Raw genomic sequence first — 24,005 nt, forward strand, 5'->3', positions numbered from 1 at the left:
TGAAAGAAGACCCGTGTTCTTAAACTCATACTTGGTGTGTTAAAAATACCTTTTCCTGTGGGAATTTCCTGATCTGCTTGTGAGGAGTGGTTAGTACTCATAAACATTGATATGAGGGAAACTGGCCTCAGTGCTTTCCGGAAGAGGATTCGAATCGTGGATCTTCAGAATACTTGAAACACGGTTTATGTAATACTTGAAGAGGTGGCCCCTGCTCTCCGGGGGGCATACCTCCGGACAAACGATTGCCGAGCTTGCGTCTTCAGGTCCCCACGCCTCACTTTACTAAGGGGAAGAAAACCTGCTTAGCGTGTGTAGTTGGAATCTTTTTATGATGAGGCCTCAGAGTTTTAACCCGTGAATACAAAGAGTTGAAGCAAACAGGTTTGAGAGAAATGAGTCAGGGGTAAAGTGAAGCCTGAGAAGTAGACTTCCAGGGGGTGAAGGGGGGAGATTCAAAGGATGGCTTGACGCCATCAGAAGAATGTATGGGGATTAGACAGGGGCCTGCCCTTTCCCTCAGGGCTTTAGGCTGGCTGTTGAATGAAAACTCACTGAAGGGTGGTGCAGGAGTGAGGCCTTGGCTGTGTGGGCTGTGTGTGGGCGTCCCTAACTGAGCCAAGACTGGTAGATGGTCCCGTGGGGGAGGGTTGGAGATACTGCCTGAAGCAGAAGGAGATTCAGGTATTAGGAGACAAATGAAGATCCCTCCGGATCTGCTGTTGGTAGAGACTTGAATGTCTTTGCATATAATTACTTCAGAGTGAGGCAGGGGATATGAACCTTTCATAAAGTCGTAAAACTGTGCACTAGTTTCTGCTGGATATTAAGTTTAGCTTAGAAAACTTCGGTTCACATATTTATCTTCATTTTGGTTTTTTCCTCTTAATTTTCGGCAGTTGTTTCTTTTGAGAACCGGTAATGATCGGGTAACTAAGAGGAAAGAAAGGATTTTTCATCTATTTGTAGGTTCCTTGAAGTAGTGGAGCTCAAGCAGACGGAGTTCGAGAACTCAAGAGAGACGGGGAGGCTCACCTCTAAGCGTGATCTTTTCCTGCTTGAACCAGTTCCACACTCCTTGTACACCTGGAGTTTTTCAGATCTCGTTGGTGATATTACTAGGTGGAAAAGAAGCAGTCTTAAAAATTTTATCATCTTGGGCATTTAAGAGGAAAATGAAGACCCCATTCAGTGACATATTTACCTCCTCTGCTCTTAGGTCATGATGTTTAGTGTAGGATTCTGCTCACGTGTACCAAAATGACCCATTAAAATCGCAGGGATGGAGCCATAGGGAAGATGAACTATGTCTCAGCGTTCTGTGGTTTGTAACCTGGGAGTACTTTTATAGAAAAGTAGGCAAACTTTTTCTGTGAACAGCCAAATAGTGAGTATTTTAGGCTTTGCAACTATTCAGCTCTGCTGTTTTAGACTGAAAACAACATATATTGATACATAGTACATATATACAGTATGTACATACAATAATACACAGGTGCAATCCATAACTGAATGAGCAAGGCTGTATTCTAATGTAACTCTATTTACGAAACAGGCAGCTGGCTGTAGTTTGCCAATGCCTGCCTTAGAGTATCGCCCCTTCACACACATGTTGCTACTTTTGTGTATTTCTCCGTTTGACTGTGCCCAATACCTTTTAGACTGATCAGTGTTATTAATGATTAACCCCCTGGATGTTTGCTTTGTTGACTGTTTATCTTCTCCTCTTATATTGTCATCATTTTAACCGTCTCCTCCAACTTCCTTTTAAACCCTTTTTCAACAAATATTTGGTACTCTGAGTGAGGAATTTAAAAAAATGAATTAGATTTGGAATATGCCCTTAGCCTGTATAGTAAGAGAGATAAGACATACATAAATACATTATGATGGTAGATTACAATAATGTCTTAAATTACTATAGTTCTTGGCGATCATATCATACTTTCATATATTTTTTTTCTCACATAGATATTGATCTTTATAGTAACTCTGAGAGGTAAGAGGCTAAATGTTACAGTATTCCTTTTTTTGAGGGGGGAGGAAGGTAGGAAAGAAAACTGAGGCTTGGGGGGGTTTAGTTATTTGACCAGATGTAGTAAGAGGCAGCATTCTTGAATTGGCCGATAACATTTACTGACCTGTCCCTCTTTGAATACTTACAGTGATGTGCACCTCCCTGGGCAGCCCATTCTAATTTGCAGACTAGTTTTTAGGACGCTTTTCCTTATTGAGCTGCAGTTTGCCTTTCTGTGAGTGTCACCTTTTAGGGCTGTGTAGAACAAGTCTATTCCTTTTCCCTCTGACAGTTCTGCAGATGTTGGAAGACAGCCATCACGTTTCCCAAGACACGAGTTGCAAATTAGTGTGCATGGATCAAGTGAGGCCTGTGCACATACCATTTGACCACCCAACTTACACAGAGACCTATATTGGGAGCCAGCTTTTAGAAATGCAGAGATTTCACATAAAAATCTCTTTTTCTGGCTTTTCTTGAGAAAAAATTATAGGCTTTGGTGCTGTAGAGCTCACATTTCTGATGGTAGTAATCTCCCTTAGATGCTAGATATGCTCTCCATTTTGCTAAGGTCTCTGCCGGCTGCCTCGGTTCATTTACTTCCCTCTCAGGGCCTCTGTGGTCCTTAAGGTTCCCATACTTTTCCTAGGTCTTGTACTCCACAGGCTGTGGATCCCCATTTCCTTCAGCTGTTTCTTATTTGACAGCTTCAAACCCCCTCACCAATTTCTTAGTCCTCGTCCCTGCATTCACTTTGTTAATGTCCCTCTTAAAGTGTGGCACTCAGTACAGTGTACAGTATTCAGTATACAGTGTCAGAGTGCAGAGTGGGGTAACTTTTACCCTTTTGTTTTTGACACTATACTTTGTTTAAAAAAAAACCCAGGAAAAACAGGTGATAGTCATATATTCTTGATTCACTGAAATTATAGTCAACTAAAATCACAACTCTGTGTGTGTGTGTGTGTGTGCGCGCGCGTGTGCGCGTGTGCGTGTGTGCGTGTGCGCTGTTATTAAGCTAAATCACTTCCCTGTAGTTTTGGGATCTAAGTGCTGAACTCTGCCTTTATCTCTTTTAAATGTTATCTGCTTAGATATTCCAGACTGGTAAAATTTTTTTTTTTTTTTTTTTTTTTTGCGGTTTGGCCACTGTTGTGGCCTCTCCCGCTGCGGAGCACAGGCTCCGGACGCGCAGGCTCAGCGGCCATGGCTCACGGGCCCAGCCGCTCCACGGCATGTGGGATTTTCCCCGGACCGGGGCACGAACCCGTATCCCCTGCATCGGCAGGCGGACTCTCAACCACTGCGCCACCAGGGAAGCCCCTAAAATCTTTTTGTATCCTGGGTTTTTTCCAACCTTGACTTACTCTTCCCAGCCTGACCTCCTTTATTTCTGAAGTGAAGCTGTAAAGTATAAAGGCATTGTGGCTTAAAATGGAGAAGATAGTTGGTGAGGACTCCAAATTATTATTATCGGATTCAGTGGAAAATTAAGGGGGGCCTTAAAAGAAAGCATTATGCTTGAAATTTTGGAGGTGAAACAAAAGGAGGTCTTGGGGATAGCCTTGAGTTTATTTGTTGGTAATATTTCCCTCCCCCCCCAGTAAACAGTATGTATGTGCTTTTTGTGTGCAAGGCAGTTTTAAGTCGGCGGGGTCCTAGGATCTCAAAGGATCTTTGAGGTCATATAGTCTACCCTTTAGTTTATGAATTTAAAAAGGATAAGAAACACATGAGTCAAGAAAGACAGGAATTATGGGGCTTCCCTGGTGGCGCAGTGGTTGAGAGTCCGCCTGCCGATGCAGGGGACACGGGTTCGTGCCCCGGTCCGGGAGGATCCCACATGCCGCGGAGCGGCTGGGCCCGTGAGCCATGGCCGCTGAGCCTGCGCGTCCGGAGCCTGTGCTCCACAACGGGAGAGGCCACAACAGTGAGAGGCCTGCGTACACCCCCCCAAAAAAAAGAAAAGAAAAAAAGAAAGATAGGAATTATGAAGTTAGGGGGCCTGATGAATCAGAAAGATGGTAGTAATGATAAAGGTATGACGGAATCGGAGTCTCAAGTTGAATTCACCCATGCAGGTTGAAGTTGGATGCCTGAGTCATAAAGCTGATTTTTACGTATTGCTTAGCAAACTTCTACTTGAGTTTTCTGTCTCATTTAGGGAGACTAGAGCACTAATGATATCAATTGTATGCCTCCATAGCATAAGGTGAAAATCTTATTTTCTTGAGGAATAGAAACCCTTAGAGAAATTAGTTTATGCTCTAGGCACTTGCACATCAAGTTGACTGTTCCAGAAAGACTCTTCAGCAAAATCGATCTGAAGATCTTATTTAAAAAAAACCTGTTTTAAAAAGCAAAACAAAACAAAAAAACCCGTTTTTACACCTCCTCCTTCCATACAGTGGAATCTGTATTTTTCACATATTGTGAACATTTTCCCATTTGATTTAAAATGATTGAAAAGCTTATTGACAGAGAGATAACATATTAATGACAGAGTGATAATCATATTAATGACATGGATTTATCATACTTAATATTTAACCTTCCTCCTAATCTTGGACATTTAATTTATAATTTTTTTTGCTATTGTAAAGAATGCTTGGTGATTACATTTTTATATCAATAATACAAATCTTTGTTCACATAGAATGCATTCCTAGAAAGTGAAATTGCTGAGTCAAAGATATGAATATTTTAAATTGTTACAGATGGCAAGTTTACATTCCTACTAATACAACGTAAGAGTACCTGTCACTGTAGCTGCCAGCGGAGTACAGAGATGTACTGTACTTTATTATACTAAATGGTTTACTTTGTAATGTGGATATTCTTGATATTAAATCTTTTTTCTCGTTCATGATTCTTTCTTAAGAATAATTTCTGGAAGTGGAATTGTAGGGTCAAAGTGAAGGCACCATTTCAGGGCTTTTATTGCTTAAGGCCAAACTGTGCTCCAGAAAGGAGTGTGGGTTCTCCTTCCCAGCACCGGAGTATGGGAATGTACCCTCCTTAGTACCAGATACTGTAATTTTACTGTTCTTTGCTGATTTATAGGTGGAAAATGTCACTGTGTCTTGTTTTAAATGTACACTTCTTTGATTGCTGGGATGATTAAACATTTAAAAATGTTTAGCATTTGGGCCCTTTGTTTTTGTGTAGCTTCCTGCTTATTTCCTTTGACCACGATTGTATTGCTTTTACTTCTGTGAAAGTAATGCTGTGTTGTAAATGCTTCCACCAATCTTTTCACTGAATCTCAACTTAAAAAAAATATATATGTAGAAGCCTTTGATTCTTATATAGTCAGATTTGTTGAACTTTTATGGATTCCACTTTTGCCTAGATTCCTGTAAAAGTGGCTGTAGTTAGCTTGTGGTGAAATTACATTTATGTTTTCCTTTTGTTCTTTTTGTGGTTTCATTTATTATAATTACCTCTTGAATCCATCTGGGACTTATTTTGGGATTTGGTTTGTCATGCAGGAATTCAACTTTATTTTTTTCTAAAAAGCTAATTGTCACATTATTTATGGAAAAGTCTAATGTGGTGTACTTTGAAGTGACTGCAGCAAGATAATATTTTTCTTAATTATGAAAGCAATACATGCTTATTGTAAATGAACAAAGCCAAAATGAGTCTTTTAAGTAAACAAATAGTAAACACGTGGGTAGCAGGGTGCAGGTCGGACACCTGGATTTGTATCTGGGCTCCTCACCTTATTGCTGTATGGCCTTAAGTAGGTTACCTAACCTTGGGATTCACACTTATTTTTCTGCAAAGTAGAAAAAACAAGCCTACCCCCAAGATGGTTGATGTGAGGATGAAATGAGAAAGTATATGTAAAGTGTGTTATCTATATATATAGTTATAACAAGTGAAAGGTCTACCCCCCACGTCTTCCAAAAGTCTGTGATGTAGTCTATAGACTTCCTGCATGAATAAGGTATATTGCTCTTTGACTTCCTTAGTTGTCTATAATTACACTGTTTCAGATGTCATCAATCTGAATGAGGATTGTCATCAGTTCTTTGTTAGACCAATACTTTTGAGTTTATTGAGTTGTGTGCTCTGCATTAAAATCACCTGGGAGCTTTGTCAAACCGCGGGAGCTTGGGCCCCATGCTTGGGAATTCTGATTCAGTTAATGTTTGGTGGGCCTGGGTTTATCATGTGAAAACATTCTTGGCTGAGTTGTGCATCTGATTTGTAACCCTAGTTAAAAACTGACTTGTGAGACAATGTGATTTTGATTTGTGGGTTGTTATCAAACTGGTGGGAAGGGAAACAGATACAGGAATTGGCATAATTTTCCAATTGAGGACTTATGCTGGGAGTTGAGACTTTTGGGTTCAGGTTTATTGCTGACTAAATGCAGCAATATTGTGACCTGGGTTAATCAAGAATGTTAGTTTGCTTGTTAATATCTATACACAGTTGAGCAGCGGAATTAACGCTTATTACTTACTGGTGAGCTCCTTTTGTGTCTGCTAGGGGCATCTGTGGAACACCTTTGGACTTAGAAATCTGTTCTTGAGACCAAGCAATACTTGTTTTTCCTTTTTTTCAAAGCCCTGTAATAAGGGTGGCTCAACTCTGTGGTTCTTTGTGATTGTATCATAATCTTGACTCGTAACTCAGTTAAGTATGTCAATGCACAACCAGTTTTTCTCACCTGATTTTGGTTTTTAATTGCTGACAACTTTTTATTTCCTTTGTTTTACACCCAGGTTAAATTATCCAGTAAATAAACTGCGGTGGTTGTATTGTGAAAAACACATGACCTCGCTCTCCTGTAACTTGTGAATTGCCTACGTTCAGTTCTTACAAGTCATTTTTTAACAACAGTTGGCTTCCCTGGAAAGTGCCTTTTGTTATTTTGAACCATAGAAGAGAGAAGTCAGAGTCGTAATAGTAGGGCTAGTATTGGGAAGTGTATTTTAGCTTGTTTAATTTGTTTAGCTTTTTAACATCCTGATTTTTGAACGAGGTACTAGGTAACAGGCTGTTTGTCATGCTTGTGCTTAGCAGGAAATCAGGAAATCGTGTTCTTTGGGGTTGTTGTAGTATTTAAAAATCTCTGAAACATTGCTTTCAACAACCTTACTGAAATGATTTTCTGTGCAGAACTATCTTTATCTAGTTTGAAAGGCTTGTGGCGATGGCAGTAACGGCAGCAATGTACAGACGGTTCTGTCGAACCTGCTCCTGGGTGTCATGGGATTCTGCCGTCTTGATGGGCTCATGCAGTACTGTCGGCACAGATGCACAGGTGGGTCATGCGCTCTGAGTATAGTGTTTTCTCGTTTTGTTTAGCAGAGGAACAAACACGAATATAAGGTTGGCTTTAGGTTTGGAATAGTATTACCATGTGCTTTAATTACAACTCATTATCTGCGGTTACAGTACAGCTGTAGTAATATGGAGAATTTAAAATGAATTTATGCATGATGTGCCTGTGCTCTGTGTTCCCTGAGTTAACATCACAGGCAGTTGATCATAACGGTTAAGACAGAGAGAGTGGGGGCCTTAGAGTAACTGAGTTGAATCCAAGTTTTACTCAATATGGATGCCCCTGGGCAAGTTACCTAAGCTCTGTGCTTTGGTTTCCTGGTGTATAAAGTGGGAATAACAGTAATACCTACTTCACAGGATTCTTGTGAAGATAAAGTGCGTGAAGGAATACAGTAGGTCTAACCTGGCACACAGTAAACATTCAATAGACGTTAGCTGTTATTATAGTTATTTAATATATTAAAGTCAGTTGAAGGTTTCATTTGGGAACATCTGGAAGGTATCTGGCTTCTCTGCTTCTTGCTCCGTTCTCCCTTCATACGTTTCAGATGTAATGCATAGCAGCAGCCCAAGTGGAACCAGCTATTTATTCCCTTGTTTCCTCCCTTCTGTTTTCTTTCTCTCTTCCATTGAGTGTTTTACTTTAGTTCAGTTTATTTATTTATTTATTTTTTAATGAGGAAGATTATACAACTTTGTTGAAAGGCATTAAGACCTAAATAAACAGTGATATGCCAAATCCATGATAGGAAGTTTCAATATCAGAGTGTTTTAGTTTTACAAGAAGAAAAGTCGAGTCAGTAGGATGGTTATCATATCAGCAGATGCTTGAAAGCAAGGTCCTCATTGCTGGTAATGTTCCCACGGATGACGGAAGAGTTCGCCGTGGTGATAAGGAATGTTAGCAGAGAAGGCGCTGAAAGAGGAAGCGATGGTAGAGATGGTGGAGGGCACGGGTGTGTTGAGGCGTAGGAGGGAGGAGATGAAGGGGCAAGACAAGCATATGCAGAACTCCGGATGAGAACTCTTAAGCCCCAGATGACTTCTCAGTTTATCGTCTGGATTTTTGACTTGAATTACTTACCATTCCAGCTTTCCAAGAACATAGCTGGTTTCAAGCCCTCAAGTGAGTGGCTAACATATGAAGCATTCTACTTTCCATTTATCAGCAAAAAAATTTTGATTAGGGAAAGAGTGAAAAGTAGGGCCTCGGCCGTGATCTGAAGGATAAATCTCTGTGCACAAGTACTACGAACTTTTTTTCCCTCTTTGTTGGGAGAAGACACTTACTAACATAACCTCCTTATACTCAGAGGAGATGTACCCTTGCTGCCATTGGAACATTGAGGTGTAGATGTCTGTGTTGCTGGCCATTGGAAAAGAGATATCAGAAGGGAGATCAAGGTTAGAGAGGTAAATTTGAGAATCACCCAATCAGGGGGTGCTAATTGAAGCTACTGGCAAGCTCCAGTAAATGAAGATAAAGAGAGAAGAGGACAAGGGACAAACCCCTGAGGAACAACTGTATTTAAGGAGTGGCAAAAGGAACCAGAGAATGAGCTGTTGCGGTGGAGAACCAGGAGATCGGATGAGTAAATTATACAAAATACAAATTAACTTAATATGAGACGTTGGGGCAGGGATGAGGATGACCGAACTATTTGATAGAAATAAAGGTGTGAATAAATGGAGAGAATGAATGTTCTTGCTTCTGGATAAGATTACCTATATAAAATAACACTTCCCTACTTAAGTGCAATATAATTTAATTCTTTTTATATATTACTGAATTCTGTTCACTAATATTTGTTCAGTGTTTTTTGTCTATATTCATGAGAGAGATTTATCTGTAGTTTTCTTTTTTGGTGCTCTCTTTGGTTTGGGTATCAGGGTTGGTAAAATGGACCGGGAATCTCCCCGCTGCCCCCCCCGGAAGAGACTGTGTAGAATAGGTATTGATATTTTAAACACGTAGTAGAATTCTCCAGTGAAAGCCTTTGGGGCTGGACATTTCTTTTTGGGGAGTTTTAAAATTACAAAGTCGATTTATTTAATAGTTATAGGACTAATTATCTGTTTCCTATTGGGTGAGTTGTGGTGTTTGTGTTTTTTGAGGCATTGGTTCATTTCATCTGAGTTGTCCAATTTATGTGTGTTGAGTTGTTTATAGTCTTCCTTTGTTATCCGTTTGATGCCTGCAGGGACTGTAGTGATATCCCCTGTTTCATTCCCCATGTTGGTAATTTGTATCTCTTTCTTTGTCAGTCTTGAGCAGGTTTGTCAAAATTGTTGACAAACCTCTTGGTTTTACTGATTTTTCTCTTTTGTTTTTATGTTTTTTGTTTCATTGATTTCTGCTCTTTATTCTTTCTTTCCTTCTGCTTACTTTGGGTTTATTTTGTTCTTTTTCTAGGTTCTTGACGTAGGAGCTTAGGATATTGATTTGAGACGTTCCCTCTTTGCTAATGTAAGCATTTCATGCATAAATGTTCCTCTCAGCACAGCTTTAGCTGTGTCCCATAGATTTTTAATTTAATCTATCGTATTTTATTTAATCCTCACAATAACCCCGGAGGTAAGTAGGAATTTTCAGTATCACTTTAAGGAGGAAATTGTGTAACATTCTTAAATTCTCAAAGTTGAGTCCTGAGCCAGAGAGTCTAATTGCAAGTCCAGATGGCCTTCAAGCCTCCTCCTAGCTGTGAAATTCTCTCTCTTTATTTTACAGTGTTTCATTTTCCTTGAACCAAGACTGTATAGGCTCTAAATCTCAAACTTGATTGAAAATGAAAATGTAAACTAAGACTTTCATCTAGTATTGTTATTTATTGAGCAGTGACCTGGAACCCAGAACTATGTGATATTTTGCAGAGGGATTTCAAAAGAGGTCAGAAAAATAGTTTCATTCTACAAGGAGTTTTTAAGTCCAGCTGGAGCGAAACAAATTGCTTAAATGAAACTAATGAACAGTTGATCAAATTCTGAATCCTCTAATACTGAATACAGTGGGAATTTAGAGAGTTCAGAAATCAAGTGTAGTTAGAGAAAACTATATGGAAGAGGTGGGCCTCTAAAATGGCCCCAGAGAATAAGTGGGATAGGTGGAAAAGAGGAAGAATGCTGTTCCAAGTGTCCAGTGAGTCTGTTGGGCAAGTGAGATGGAGAAGGTTGGAGAAAGAGCACAACTTGAGCCAGCTCGTTCTTTGTGTACGGTTGAGCTTGAAAGATTCACTGAACGTACGTGGAATACTTGAAGTAGGGCATGTAGGTAGAGCCATCCTTGATTATAGAGGATCGCGGAAGTTCAGCAGAAGGGTGATTATGGGCAGCAGACTAATGTAAAAAAAAAAAAGAAAAGAAAAAACATTTAGAGATGGAAAAATTGGCAAAACACATGAACTGATAGTGCATGAAAAGAGAAGTACAGATACTCAATGAGCAAAAATTGTTCGACCTCCAATAATAAGGGGTAAATTAAAACAATAGAATGACATTTTATCCAACTGTCTTCTTTAAAAAAAAAAGGCATTCGGTTGGATTAATTAGGTTAATTAATGCTTAACTGCAGCAGTAGACTCTGAAATCTTAGTGGCCTAACATAACAGAAGTTTATTTCTCACTCTTCACAATTCAGTTGACGCTCTTCTGTGGCTCCTCTCCAGTGGTGACTCGAGTCTGGGTTGCTTTTATCTTGCCACTTCATAGTTTTAGAGTTTTTTGCTTTCAGTCTCTCGAGTGGTGGGGGGAAGAAGAATCCATGGCTATTCTTAACTGCCTTGTACTGGAAAGGATACCTTACTTCTACTCACATTCCCTTTGGCAAGAACTAGTCTTAACGGCTGCAGCCAAACTGTAAGGCAGAGTGGGAAATGTAGGAGAGCAAGTACATTCTCGTGGAGTAATAACCATTTCTGTCACACCATTATTGGCGAACGGATGCCCTCTGTATTGTTGGTGGGAGGATAAATGGTCATCTTTCTCGTAGACAGTAATTTTTAAAATGGTAAGATATTCTTGCTCTGACCTATGTTGAAATTTTCTTTCTAAGGAAATGACTGTGGATGTAGGCAAAGATAGCTACAAAAATAGTTGTTATAGCTTTGATTATAGTGAAACATTGGAAACAAATGTCTAACACAAGGGGACTGGTTAAATAAATTATGGTCTTGCTGTATTCCGTTATTGATGATCATGTAGTATAGCGTCTAATGATGTGGGGCATTACACTGTTCTTGTCATAAGTGGAAGAAATCAGATTACAAAAAAGAACATATATCCCACTTTTGTAAGCATGTGTATTCATGCATAGACAAAAGACTGGGGGCGATCTCTGGTTTTGGCAAAATAGAAGACTAGAGCAATATAAAACCCCCCTGCTACAAAATGCATATTTCACTCTCAAGAAAGATAAATCCTTATTAAAATAAAAAATCAGGGTGGGGGCAGGGGAGGTTGGGGATTGAAAAAGCATCTGATGAGCAGTCTGAGGCTATAGCCCCTTAGGGTGTTTTCCAGTTTTAGTAACTTGCATTTTAGTTTCCACAAAGATAAGAGAAAGAACCTTGTGCCTGTGAGTGTTAAACTGAGACACCAGATAAGAGTATGGATCTTCAAAGGGTTGAACATTCACTAAAGGAGTGGATAGAGTAGAAAAAAAATCTACCTGTGAGCACACCAGAGAGATGTCTCTCTTAGCAAGATCCAGAGCTGGTTGGGGAAGGGAATATTCACTGAGAACTCATGACCATGGATTTCCCTTCATATGAGTTTTGTGTTCAAATTTACAGTACTTGTGGGATCTTGGAGAATCTCCAGACTGAGAATTGACATAAAAAGTGGTGTAAGGCTGATAGTATGACAGAGGTATCTGGAAGACAGAAACTGTTCTGGAGGGACGTGTCCTCAACCCAGACCACATAGATTTCCCAGAAATAAAGCACAACTAAAAATGAACTCAATACAGAATTATAAAGCATGGGAGGAAACAATCTACTATTCCTCTATGAGCAAGAATCAGCAGACAGAACAAACTAAACACCTGAAGAGAAGGAATAGAAACCGTGAGAAAGAATAGGTGCTATCGTAAAAATCAGACACATTTTTAAAAAGGGTCAATAGAATTTCTGGAAATGTAAAATAGTCATTGAAATTAAAACTCAGTGGGTAGGATACACAACCGCTTTGACACAGAATAGAGAATTAATGAGTTAGATCAGGAGTTGGCACACAATGGCTTGTGGGGTACATCTTGGTTGTGGCTTATTTTTTACAGCCTGCATGGAAAGAATGGTTTTTACATTTTTGAAGGGTTGTTTAAAAAAAGAGACAAATGAAAATATTCTACATAGACTGTATGTGGCTCCCAAAACCTAATATATTTACTCTCTGGCTCTTTACTGAAAACATTTCCTGAGCCCTCAGCTGGAGAGACCTGAGGAAATTTCCAGATGATAGCACAAAGGACAAAAGAGAAAATATAGAAGAAAGGTTTAAAGACGTGGAGTGTGAAACGAGGAGGTCTGACGTATGTCTCGTCATCTAACAGGAGTTCAAAAAGGAGAGAATGAGTGACAGGCACTATACAGATAGATAACCAACAAACTAAACAAACTAAGACTAGACAAACAAAAAAAGCAAACCGATAATGACAGAGACTTTTCTGGTTTGATGAAAGACACACATCTTAAGAACCAGAAAGTTTGATGAGTGCTGAGCGTCCCCCACCCCCCAGATTACACATGTAGACACATGCAGAATTCCAAAGGTGAAAAGATCTTAACTATAGCCAGAATGAAAAGTCAGGTTATCCACAAGGCACAACAATTAGACCGACATCTCATATCTCAACAGCAATAATAGAATCCAGAGGATTCTTCAGTGTTGGTGGAAAAGAATTATTAACCTAGAATGGTATATCCAGCTAGATCATTATTCAGGATTTGGGGTGAAATAAAGTGTTTTCACAAGAAAACAGAGTTTACCACCAACAGACTCTCACTGGAGGCACTACTTCAGGAAAAAGGAAACAACCAGAGGGAAGGAATGAAATGCAAAAAGGAATGGAATTCTGAATAGGGAAATTGGTAAATATGTGGGTGAATCTAAACAAGCATGAATTGCATTAATGATAATAAGGGCTAACATTAGGAGTGTAAAAACAAGGTGGAGCTAAAATATCAGTCAATATTGACGTACAAGTCAAGAGAGGTCATCATAGGTAAAGATCTTTTATTAAAAAGAGGGATAAAATATTAGAGATAATGTTAAATTTTCAGTTTAAGTCATAAATTGAATATATAACTGCCAGACTGGTAGAGGGTTTAAAAAAAAAAAAAACTGACAGAAAAGTATGCCATCTCTTGGGAAAGTTGTGTTTACTTCAGTGTTTATAGTTCTTCTAAACAGTGTCCAGCACACAATAAAAAATCATAAGGGGCTTCTCTGGTGGCGCAGTGGTTGAGAGTCCGCCTGCCGATGCAGGGGACGTGGGTTCGTGCCCCGGTCCGGGAAGATCCCACATGCCGCGGAGCGGCTGGGCCCGTGAGCCATGGCCGCTGAGCCTGCGCGTCCGGAGCCTTGTTCCACAACGGGAGAGGGCACAACAGTGAGAGGCCCGCGTACCACCAAAAAAGAAAAAAAAAAAAATCATAAGATTACAAAGAAACGGGTAAATATGACCTACAATCAAGAGAAAAATAGAATAAAATCCACAGGTGCCCCAGATGTTGGAATTAGATAAGAAATTTAATTCTCATAAATATGCTAAAGAAAATGGAGGAAAAGATGGAAAAATTAATAGATGAAGAATTTCAATAGAGAAATGGAATCTCTAAAAAAGAACTTAATGGACATTCTTGAACTGAAAAATATAATTCCTGAAATTAAGAATTTATTGGATGGAATTAACCTTAAACTAGAAATAGCAGAAGAATGGTTTAGTGAACTCAAAGACAGGTCAGTTGAAATTATTCAAGCTAAAGCATTATTAGATGAAATAAAAAAGATTGATTTAGAGTAATGCACAGGATAAACTGATGGGGAATGTGAGATTAGGCGTAATGGTTTGTTATGGTCCAGTACTAGGTTGAAGGCAGTTGTATAAAAGGAAGGGATAAATGCAAACATTATTGTAAATTATTATTATTATAAATATATTATTACCATAATTATTATTATTACAAAAAAGAATGGATGCAGTTTGGCAGATCTAAAAATAACTCCAGGACTTGTAGCTAATAAATAGATTACTATATGTGAGATACTGTACAGGGTATTTTTTACTCACTGCTGTATCTCTGATTTTTATAACAATCCTGAACATGAGTGTTCTCTTTTACTTAAGAAAAAAATGCAGCTCAGAGTGGTTAAGTGACCATCTAATAGCTTATAAAGCTGGGGTTTGATCCAGGTCTGGCTAGCTCTGAGGTCTATACTCCTTGCTGTATATCACATTGTTTCTAGTTTGTAAGACTAGAAGAGTGTAATATCATGGGCAGAACTGAAAGTTATTGGAAAGAGGGAATATTTCAAATCATGTAATGGCCATAGTGTATCCTAGGGGAGGTATCCTTTAGGGAGCTGGAAATACTGGTCTACTAGTATTTTGGGGGTACTTTGGGGGTTGACGCCATTTCAGCGAATGGATTCAGTACCAGATTATGTCAAAAGCCTTGGGGAGCACTTTCTATATGAGGTAGGAGGACGACTGGATGCCAGCAAAGCAGAAAGGGACAATACATAAATGAAAAGGTATTATGAAGGAAATCAGTAGATCAGTGCCAGAAAGTGTCAGGGGGTAAGAAAGGCTACCTTAAACAGGAATATCAAGAAATTAAGATCTGAAGGATGAGAAGGAGTCAACCAGAGAAGAGCCTGGGGAAGAGCATTCGAGACTAAAAGATCAGCAAGTATAAAGCTTCTGAAGCAGTTAAGAGCTTGGCTGGTTGAAGAATTGCAAGGAGGCCAGTGTAGCTAAAGCTGAACGAGCAAGTATGGCAGTGACGTCATATGCGATTAGCTTGGTGGTCGGGGAGCTAGTTATGAAGTGCCTGGCAGTGTAGCGGGAAAGCACTGAAAATTTTTAAGGAAAGGAGATCCCTGGTCTAACTCATGTTTTAAGAAGATGATTCTGATTGCTGTGCGTAGAATGCATCGTAGGGGGCAGGCTGACAAGTTGGGCATTCAGCGCTGTGGCAGATGACAGAATGAATGAGATTGCTCCTTATCAGCGTTTCAGGTGACATTTATTTCTAGATCCTAATACCTTCGTTGTCATTTTCCAGAGAATGACAGAAGAGGTTCTAAGCATTTTCTTTTTCTTTTGTGCTTGCAGTAACTTAATTAGCTGTTTAGGAAAGAAAGTTCATGCTTTTGGGCACTGATGACACTTTTGCCTAATTTCAGTAAAAGAGATGGAACTTGAGGGGGATAAATTTTTTTGAGTCATTGTTGAATTACTGGTTTCCATTAGAACGTTTGTTTCTGTTCCCAGTTCTGTTCACTGTAGGTTGGTAGCACTAGCTATATTAGATTAAGTATCGTCAGTCTCCAAATAACTTTTAAAAAACATTTTGTTTAGACTCTGTATAATTTATTTTTGAGTTTTTAATATGAGAAATGTTAAACATATATAAAAGCAGACATGCATGTATCCCCATAATTCAGTGTCAACAGCAATTCGCTCATGGCTAATCTTGTTTCACTGATATCCCAGAATACTCCTCACCACCCTCATCCTGTTTATTTTTAAGCAAATTCCAGGGAAATCCTCTATAAATATCTCAGTATATACTTCTAAAAGGTAAGGATTTTTCTACGTTTTAGCATTTTGGTTTATTCCCTCTTAGAGCTCATAAATAAGTAACCATATAGCTGGGTGGTTTGCCTTTGAGAATGCCAATTTATGCTTGTCCCAGTATATTTATTAATAGGACCCTTTTTCACTTAAAACAGTGCCTCCATTTGAGCAATAAATTCTATGCTCACCTTATATACATAAGAGAAACCTTTTCATAGTAGACAGTAAATAAATCCTTTAATAGCACCTTCAGTATTGAGTATTTTTCTAATAGCATGTCACTTCTCTGTTTTCTATCAGGAGAGCAAGCCCCGGAGTTCACTATTTCCAGAAATTGTATACTGAAGTGTAATGCTACATGAGTCAGAGAAAGGAAAGGACCCTGAGCCATATGGTAAGAAGGGAATGAATCAGCTGAGTTGCCTGGATTATGCCTTCTTTTTTTCCTCCACTCCATTCTTTTTTTTGCGGGACGCGGGCCTCTCACTGTTGTGGCCTCTCCCGTTGCGGAGCACAGGCTCCCGATGCGCAGGCTCAGCGGCCATGGCTCACGGGCCCAGCTGCTCCGCGGCATGTGGGATCTTCCCGGACCGGGGCACGAACCCGTGTCCCCTGCACGGGCAGGCGGACTCTCAACCACTGCGCCACCAGGGAAGCCCTCCATTCTATCTTTGTTACGATTTGATCGTAAGTGCAGAGAACGTTTTTTTGAAACCAAAAAGAGAGATTTTAACATTTGAATTAAAAGGATAATGCTTTAGAAACTTTGACCTACATTCTTGGGGATATTTGGTCAGCTGTTAATTATCAAGTTTAGATCAAATTTATGCTTTTCCATGATTGATTATTTTTTGGTTTTTGTTGTCCTTATCTCGTGGTTTCCTTATTCAAAGCTTTTAGTAACATTGTCATCACTTTTTATTTAAAGGGAGAGAAGACGCTATCAAACATTTAATAGTTATATATCCTTAACAAAGATAGAAGCTAGAGAGAGTGACTGAGCATCCAAAAAGTACTACTTACTTCACACTGCCTTATGGTAGTATCCTTGCTATTTGTTTATGTCTTTTTAGGCTAAAGGAAGTTCCATGAGGTCGAGGATTACTTTATATCCTAGATTTGCCCACAGTTATACTTAGCATGTCTTAGACATGGAAGGAGTATGGTAAATACTTTTTTGGGGGAATGAATGAAGGAAATTGGGGGTATTCTTTGGCACAGAACGTTATGAATTCACTTCTAGATGTATTGAATTTAGGGTGAAAGCAAGTGAAAAGCTTTTGTCACCTGTGATAGTAAAGTTTGGTACGAGAATAGGACTGGGAATGCTGGTTCAAGGTTTTTTAGCCTGAAGTACCCTCACATCCTCTGTCCTTTATTTTCATAGCAACACAATATATGTTGTTATCTCTGTACACTTATCTCCATTTTGGGAGATTAGAAACCTGGGGCGTAAGGTCTGACAGCAAATCTCTTCCAAGGATAAGAAATAATGCCCCTCATTTCTAAGTATAGTGTTCTTTCTGAAAGACCAAGTTACTATTTATATTTTAAGGAGGAGCACATGATGGGTGCTAACTAGATAAATGAGAAGCAAACTGGAAAATACATTTTATCTCTGAATTGCTGCACCCATTGCTGGGTAAAGATCAAGAGAGTTCTCGTCAGCTTTTTTCAACTCTGAATATAACAAATGGAGCTTCTCACAGAGGTGTTTTTTTGTTTGTTTGTTTGTTTTCCAATAGTTCAAAAGGCAACTTTCATGTCAGGAATGAACATAGATAGGAGGGTGCTTCTCTTTGTCTAATGATGATGCCTAAGTCTAGACTAACAAATTGTTGTGAACATTTTTGCCCTCTGTTGAATGTAGCTGGTAATCATTTTATACGGCTCTAATGCCACTCTATAGCCAATTAAATAGGAAGAAGGTGTGTGTGTGTAAACACTGAAACTGATTTTGGACACTTACCTTATGCATCTCTTACTAACCACAAGTAAAATATCCATACCAAACAAAACCTACATTGGACTTAAAATGTTATGTGAGACACACACCAGTGATCAACCATTGTTCCATCTTATAAGATTTAAGCATTTTCCAGAAAGTTAACAGGGGGAGAGCAGGCTTGTTGAACATAATGTCTTCAAGACTGACGTGCTTCTCTTTCCTTTGCAGGCCTGATTGTTGGCAATGACACTGTTGAGAGGCTGGCATTTATTTCTGTTCTAACCAGCTACTTTATAACTTTGAATAGTAACTATGCATATATGTTGGTCAGCAAAACCAAGGAACGAGAGCTATGGCAGTTGACAAAGTCAAGCTGATTCCTGGGTATCTTTCCTGGGTTCCACCATCAGGGGCCTCTTCCCTTTCATCTCATCAACAATGTGGTACCTTTTACTATTTGATAAAGATTAAGGACCTGTTCTTTGGTCAACAATCAGAACTTAAAATCTGCTGGAGTAGGGTCAGAGACCATTTCAGTCTCAGCTGAGGAAAATGAAATTTCCGTTCTATTTGGTGCCTTGTCCAGGGAGCGCACTAACTCTTTCGGAAACACGGGGGTGAGAGGAGGTTGCGTCTCGTCTGACAGCGACTCGTGGTTATGGCGAGTGACCCAACGTGACCCGCAGGGGCAGGAGCCACAGAGGAACTCACGACGGGCTACACCATGTTGCGGAATGGGGGCGTGGGCAACGGAGGTCAGACCTGCGTGCTGCGGTGGTCCAACCGCATCCGGCTCACGTGGCTCAGCTTCACGCTGTTCATCATCCTGGTGTTCTTCCCCCTAATCGCCCACTATTATCTCACCACCCTGGACGAAGCGGATGAGGCCGGCAAGCGGATCTTTGGCCCACGGGCTGGTAACGAGCTCTGCGAGGTGAAGCACGTGCTGGATCTCTGCCGCATTCGAGAGTCCGTAAGTGAAGAGCTGTTGCAGCTGGAAGCCAAGCGGCAAGAGCTGAACAGTGAAATCGCCAAGCTGAACCTGAAGATCGAGGCCTGTAAGAAGAGCATTGAGAATGCCAAGCAGGACCTGCTTCAGCTCAAGAACGTCATCAGCCAGACCGAGCACTCTTACAAAGAGCTGATGGCCCAAAACCAGCCCAAACTCTCTCTGCCCATCCGACTCCTCCCAGAGAAGGACGATATCGGCCTCCCTCCCCCAAAGGCCCTGCGGAGCTGCCGGCTGCACAACTGTTTTGATTATTCTCATTGCCCTCTCACCTCTGGTTTCCCGGTCTATGTTTATGACAGTGACCAGTTTGCCTTTGGCAGCTACCTGGATCCCTTGGTCAAGCAGGCTTTTCAGGCCACAGCACGAGCCAACGTTTATGTTACGGAAAATGCAGATATTGCCTGCCTTTATGTGATCCTAGTGGGGGAAATGCAGGAGCCAGGAGTGCTGCGGCCTGCTGACCTGGAGAAGCAGCTGTACTCCCTACCACACTGGCGGACAGACGGACACAACCACGTCATCATCAATCTGTCTCGGAAGTCGGACACCCAGAATTTACTGTACAATGTCAGTACGGGCCGGGCCATGGTGGCCCAGTCCACCTTCTATGCTGCCCAGTACCGGCCCGGCTTTGACTTGGTGGTGTCGCCGCTAGTCCACGCCATGTCAGAGCCCAACTTCATGGACATCCCACCACAGGTGCCGGTGAAGCGGAAATATCTCTTCACCTTCCAGGGTGAGAAGATCGAGTCGCTGAGATCCAGCCTTCAGGAGGCCCGCTCCTTTGAGGAGGAGATGGAGGGTGACCCTCCAGCCGACTACGATGATCGTATCATCGCCACCCTCAAGGCAGTGCAGGACAGCAAACTAGATCAGGTCCTGGTAGAATTCACCTGCAAAAACCAGCCTAAACCCAGTCTGCCTACTGAGTGGGCGCTGTGTGGGGAGCGGGAAGACCGCTTAGAGTTACTGAAGCTCTCCACCTTTGCCCTCATTATCACTCCCGGGGACCCTCGCTTGGTTATTTCCTCTGGCTGTGCCACGCGGCTCTTCGAAGCCCTGGAGGTCGGTGCTGTCCCAGTTGTGCTGGGGGAGCACGTGCAGCTTCCTTACCAGGACGTGCTGCAGTGGAGCGAGGCCGCCTTGCTGGTGCCCAAGCCGCGCGTGACCGAGGTCCACTTCCTACTACGGGGCCTCTCGGACAGCGACCTCCTGGCCATGAGGCGGCAAGGCCGCTTCCTCTGGGAGACTTACTTCTCCACCGCGGACAGTATTTTCAGTACCGTGCTGGCTGTGATTAGGACTCGCATCCAGATCCCAGCCGCTCCCATCCGGGAAGAGGCGGCGGCCGAGATCCCCCATCGCTCAGGCAAGGCAGCCGGCACCGACCCCAACATGGCCGACAACGGGGACTTGGACCTGGGGCCCGTGGAGACGGAGCCGCCCTACGCCTCCCCCAAGTACCTCCGCAACTTCACCTTGACCGTCACGGACTTCTATCGCAGCTGGAACTCTGCGCCGGGACCTTTCCATCTTTTCCCCCACACACCGTTTGACCCAGTGCTGCCCTCAGAGGCCAAATTCTTGGGCTCCGGGACTGGCTTTCGGCCTATCGGTGGCGGGGCCGGGGGCTCCGGCAAGGAGTTCCAGGCCTCGCTGGGCGGCAACGTGCCGCGGGAGCAGTTCACGGTGGTGATGCTGACCTACGAGCGGGAGGAGGTGCTCATGAACTCGCTCGAGAGGCTGAACGGCCTCCCTTACCTGAACAAGGTCGTGGTGGTGTGGAATTCTCCCAGGCTGCCCTCAGAGGACCTCCTGTGGCCTGACATTGGCGTCCCCATCATGGTAATAGAAGCATGAGCCTTTGGTTTTACTGCATGAGAGAGGAATTCATTCTTAATCTCTTTTCCATAAACGTGCTTTTTTTTTTTTTTTAAAAAAACCTATACAGATTCTTTCCCCATGAAATTTTCTCCTTGCTTCTATTTCATTCCTTTCAGGCCTTGCCAGTTCCCTCTCTGCTACTTACTTCAGAAATCTTCGAAGACGCTCCAGTACCGAAACTGGCCCCGTGAAGGTTTACAAAACCCTGTCATTGACCTCGTGGACTTATTCTGTGTCATCACAAAGCTGTTGATAATGAGAATGATGATGAAAAGCTAACATTTAAGAAGCACTCATAGTCTAGGCACTATAATTTAGCATTTGTGGAACTTATGTAATGAACTAGTATGGTTTCTTCATTTTAAGTCTGTGGAAACTGCGGCTTAGAGAGGTTAATTATTTTGCCCAAGGTCATGATTAGCAATCATGGAAGAGCTGAGTCTTAGTGTGTCTGATTCCAGAAGCTCTGGTTTTAATCACCTCCCAAAGGATTTAGGAAGGAGACCTGTTTCATTTCACAGGATCGGATTCAAGTCCTCTGGGAGACTGGCATCGGGGTTTGATATTTTTGGAGCTGGAGGTCCTGAACCTTTTCTGTAGTCGCTTGCAGGTTCTTTCTCATTCTTTACTCCATCTGTTATGGTTAGGATGCTGTATTTTACAGGAAAAATAACAGCCAAATATGCAGGGTAGAGCTTTAGTTCTGAGTACTTTGTTTATCCACCTTCTGATGTAAACTTGTCAGTCTAGAGGGAGATGACCCATTTCTCTTAAATGTGAGGCCTTAGAGCAAATCTGAAGCCACCTGGCAACTACTTACCCTGCAGCTTAGGTACTTTCCAGAAAAAGGTAGCACAGAAGGGCAAAGGTCTGATGGGCCATCTTGCTAGAAGCTTGCTTAAGAAAATTAGTGTAATATTTAGGAAGAATTTGCCTAGAAGAGGAATGTTCAGGCTACACCGGTTTTTAAAAAATTTATTTCATTAAGGAACTAATTCATGTGAAATATTTTCTAAGCAGCATCATGGTATAATGGAAAAGTATGCATTTTGGAGTGATATAGACCTGGGATTAAGTAGTCATTTTGTCATCTTTGGTAAGTTAATTAACTCCTTTGACTTCAGGATTAAAGAGGAATCTAAGATAGTACAAGTAAGGGATCTAGAAAGGTGCCCCAAAATTATTTGATTCCTACTTATTCCTTCCTGTCAAAGGAGATGGAGGGCAGCATGGATGTTCTGCTTCTGTTAAGGACTCACTTCACTGATGAAGCCTTTTTGTATCTGCTGTATAATTTCCCTTGTGTCATAACTGTTACCACTTTCTCTTCTCTTGTACAAATCTTTGTTTTAAATTTTCTTTCTTAGGAATCCTGCTACTCTCTTACTACTGCTGCTAATCTTTTCTTGTATTTTACTTAATTGAATTTATAATCTGAGGCTATTCAAAGACTGTAGGGTTCTACAAACTTTTTTTTTTTGCGGTACGCGGGCCTCTCACTGCTGTGGCCTCTCCTGCTGCGGAGCACAGGCTCCAGACGCGCAGGCTCAGCGGCCATGGCCCACGGGCCCAGCCGCTCCATGGCACGTGGGTTCTTCCCGGACCGGGGCACGAACCCGTGTCCCCTGCATCGGCAGGCGGACTCTCAACCGCTGCGCCACCAGGGAAGCCCTCTACAAACTTTTGATCCCAGAATTTATCGTGTATATTAAGAAAGTGCTGAACGGGGAGATTTTTTTTTATTGACGTCTTCCCAAATACATTTCACTTATTTTCTTAGTTACAACTTTTTGAATGTCATTGAAATTTTTTAAAAAAATTGTTCTGTGAAAGGTAGATGCTGCTCAAATAGAATAATAAAGCAGCCTTTGTTTTCCGTTTTCCTGAGTTTTCTTTGAATTTGATAGGAATGTAGAGAAGCTGATGCCACCACAGTTAACAGCGACTGAAATTCGTCCGAGAACTTACCAGAACTAATCCTTCCTTTTAACTCTGGTGGGAAATAAGTAGTCCTCTTTGATTACTGGGTAGCTCATTGCAACAATACAATGCCTAGTCAGAAAATGCCAGAGACTTTCCAAATGGGGGGCTGATTTTGAATAGCTTGTTCATATACACATTTTTTTCAGGTTCTTCTGAAAAAGAAAAAACGCTTTCAAGCTGGACAGTTTCACTCCATTCTCTAAATATTTGGACTGTTTTCTATTTAAGAGAGGCAGTTTTTTTTGGGCAGCAGTTGAATTGTCAACCTCTTGGGCATAGAGTCAACACTACCCAGGTATCAGGGCTACAAGGGACTGGCAGCTCTCCCCTGTGGGAGAATGGCACTGTTATGAAGCATCTCAGAGTGGATTGTCCACCGAGGGTGAAGACCTGACCTATCCATTATGTTACAGTTAACAGATCTTTGTAAAGTTAGCAGCAGAGTGGTTCCCAGGCAGTCTGTCCGATTCCAGTCCTTCAGGGAAAATGATTTGAAATGAGCATTTTGGCTAAAAGAATCAACCCAGGAACCTACATGCCATTTCTGAAAATCCTGGGCAGTTTGTGCTTCAATTCTGCTTAGGGTGCCGGCAGCACAGTGGGCATGATAGCTAGCTGTTTGTGTAAGGAAAGAGGGGTTGTCTTGGGGGTACCTGCTGGGGTTAATATGTTAAAATCCCTCATTCTTTTCTATTACTTACATAACAAAGGGGAAACTACCTGGGTCTGGCTTAGAGTAAATGTGATCTTCAGGGCCACCCTCCTGCCCCAAATGCTTTTTTATGTAAAGAGAATTTCAGCTCACATGGGGTAGGGCCTGGGCGTGGTGACAGCACTGCCCCCAGGGAGATGGGGTATGTGCCACCAGCTGCAGGGGTCTCTCACCTGAATGGTGTGGCACGGCTGCTCTCTCGCCGTCTCTTGCCTGTTTTCTGAATAGTCGAATCAGGTTCCTTAGCTCCTGGAACAGAAGACATGAACGTTTGTTTAATGGAAGTCAGATGGAGGGTAGCGTTGTGCCGGGAGTTTTTTTTTTTTTTTTTTTTTTGGCGGTACGTGGGCC

General features: G+C 41.6%; 1 protein-coding gene across 2 annotated transcripts in view; it reads left to right on the top strand.

The window, feature by feature from the left end:
- EXTL3 (exostosin like glycosyltransferase 3) overlaps window positions 1-24,005 on the top strand; it is a 65,368-nt gene that overhangs the window by 1,390 nt on the left and 39,973 nt on the right. The window contains exons 1-2 of one of the 2 annotated variants that reach the window (XM_082607666.1): window positions 16,422-16,509; window positions 18,292-20,920. In XM_082607666.1, coding sequence (XP_082463792.1) covers window positions 18,788-20,920 — 2,133 coding nt within the window. In that variant the 5' untranslated portion in view covers window positions 16,422-16,509; window positions 18,292-18,787. Of the gene's footprint in view, window positions 1-16,421; window positions 16,510-18,291; window positions 20,921-24,005 lie in introns of those variants that run through there. The other variant, XM_082607667.1, reaches the window with a different exon arrangement.

The sequence above is a fragment of the Mesoplodon mirus genome (assembly GCF_964341445.2).
Source record: "Mesoplodon mirus genome assembly, chromosome: 1".
Taxonomy (NCBI): Eukaryota; Metazoa; Chordata; class Mammalia; order Artiodactyla; family Ziphiidae; genus Mesoplodon; species Mesoplodon mirus.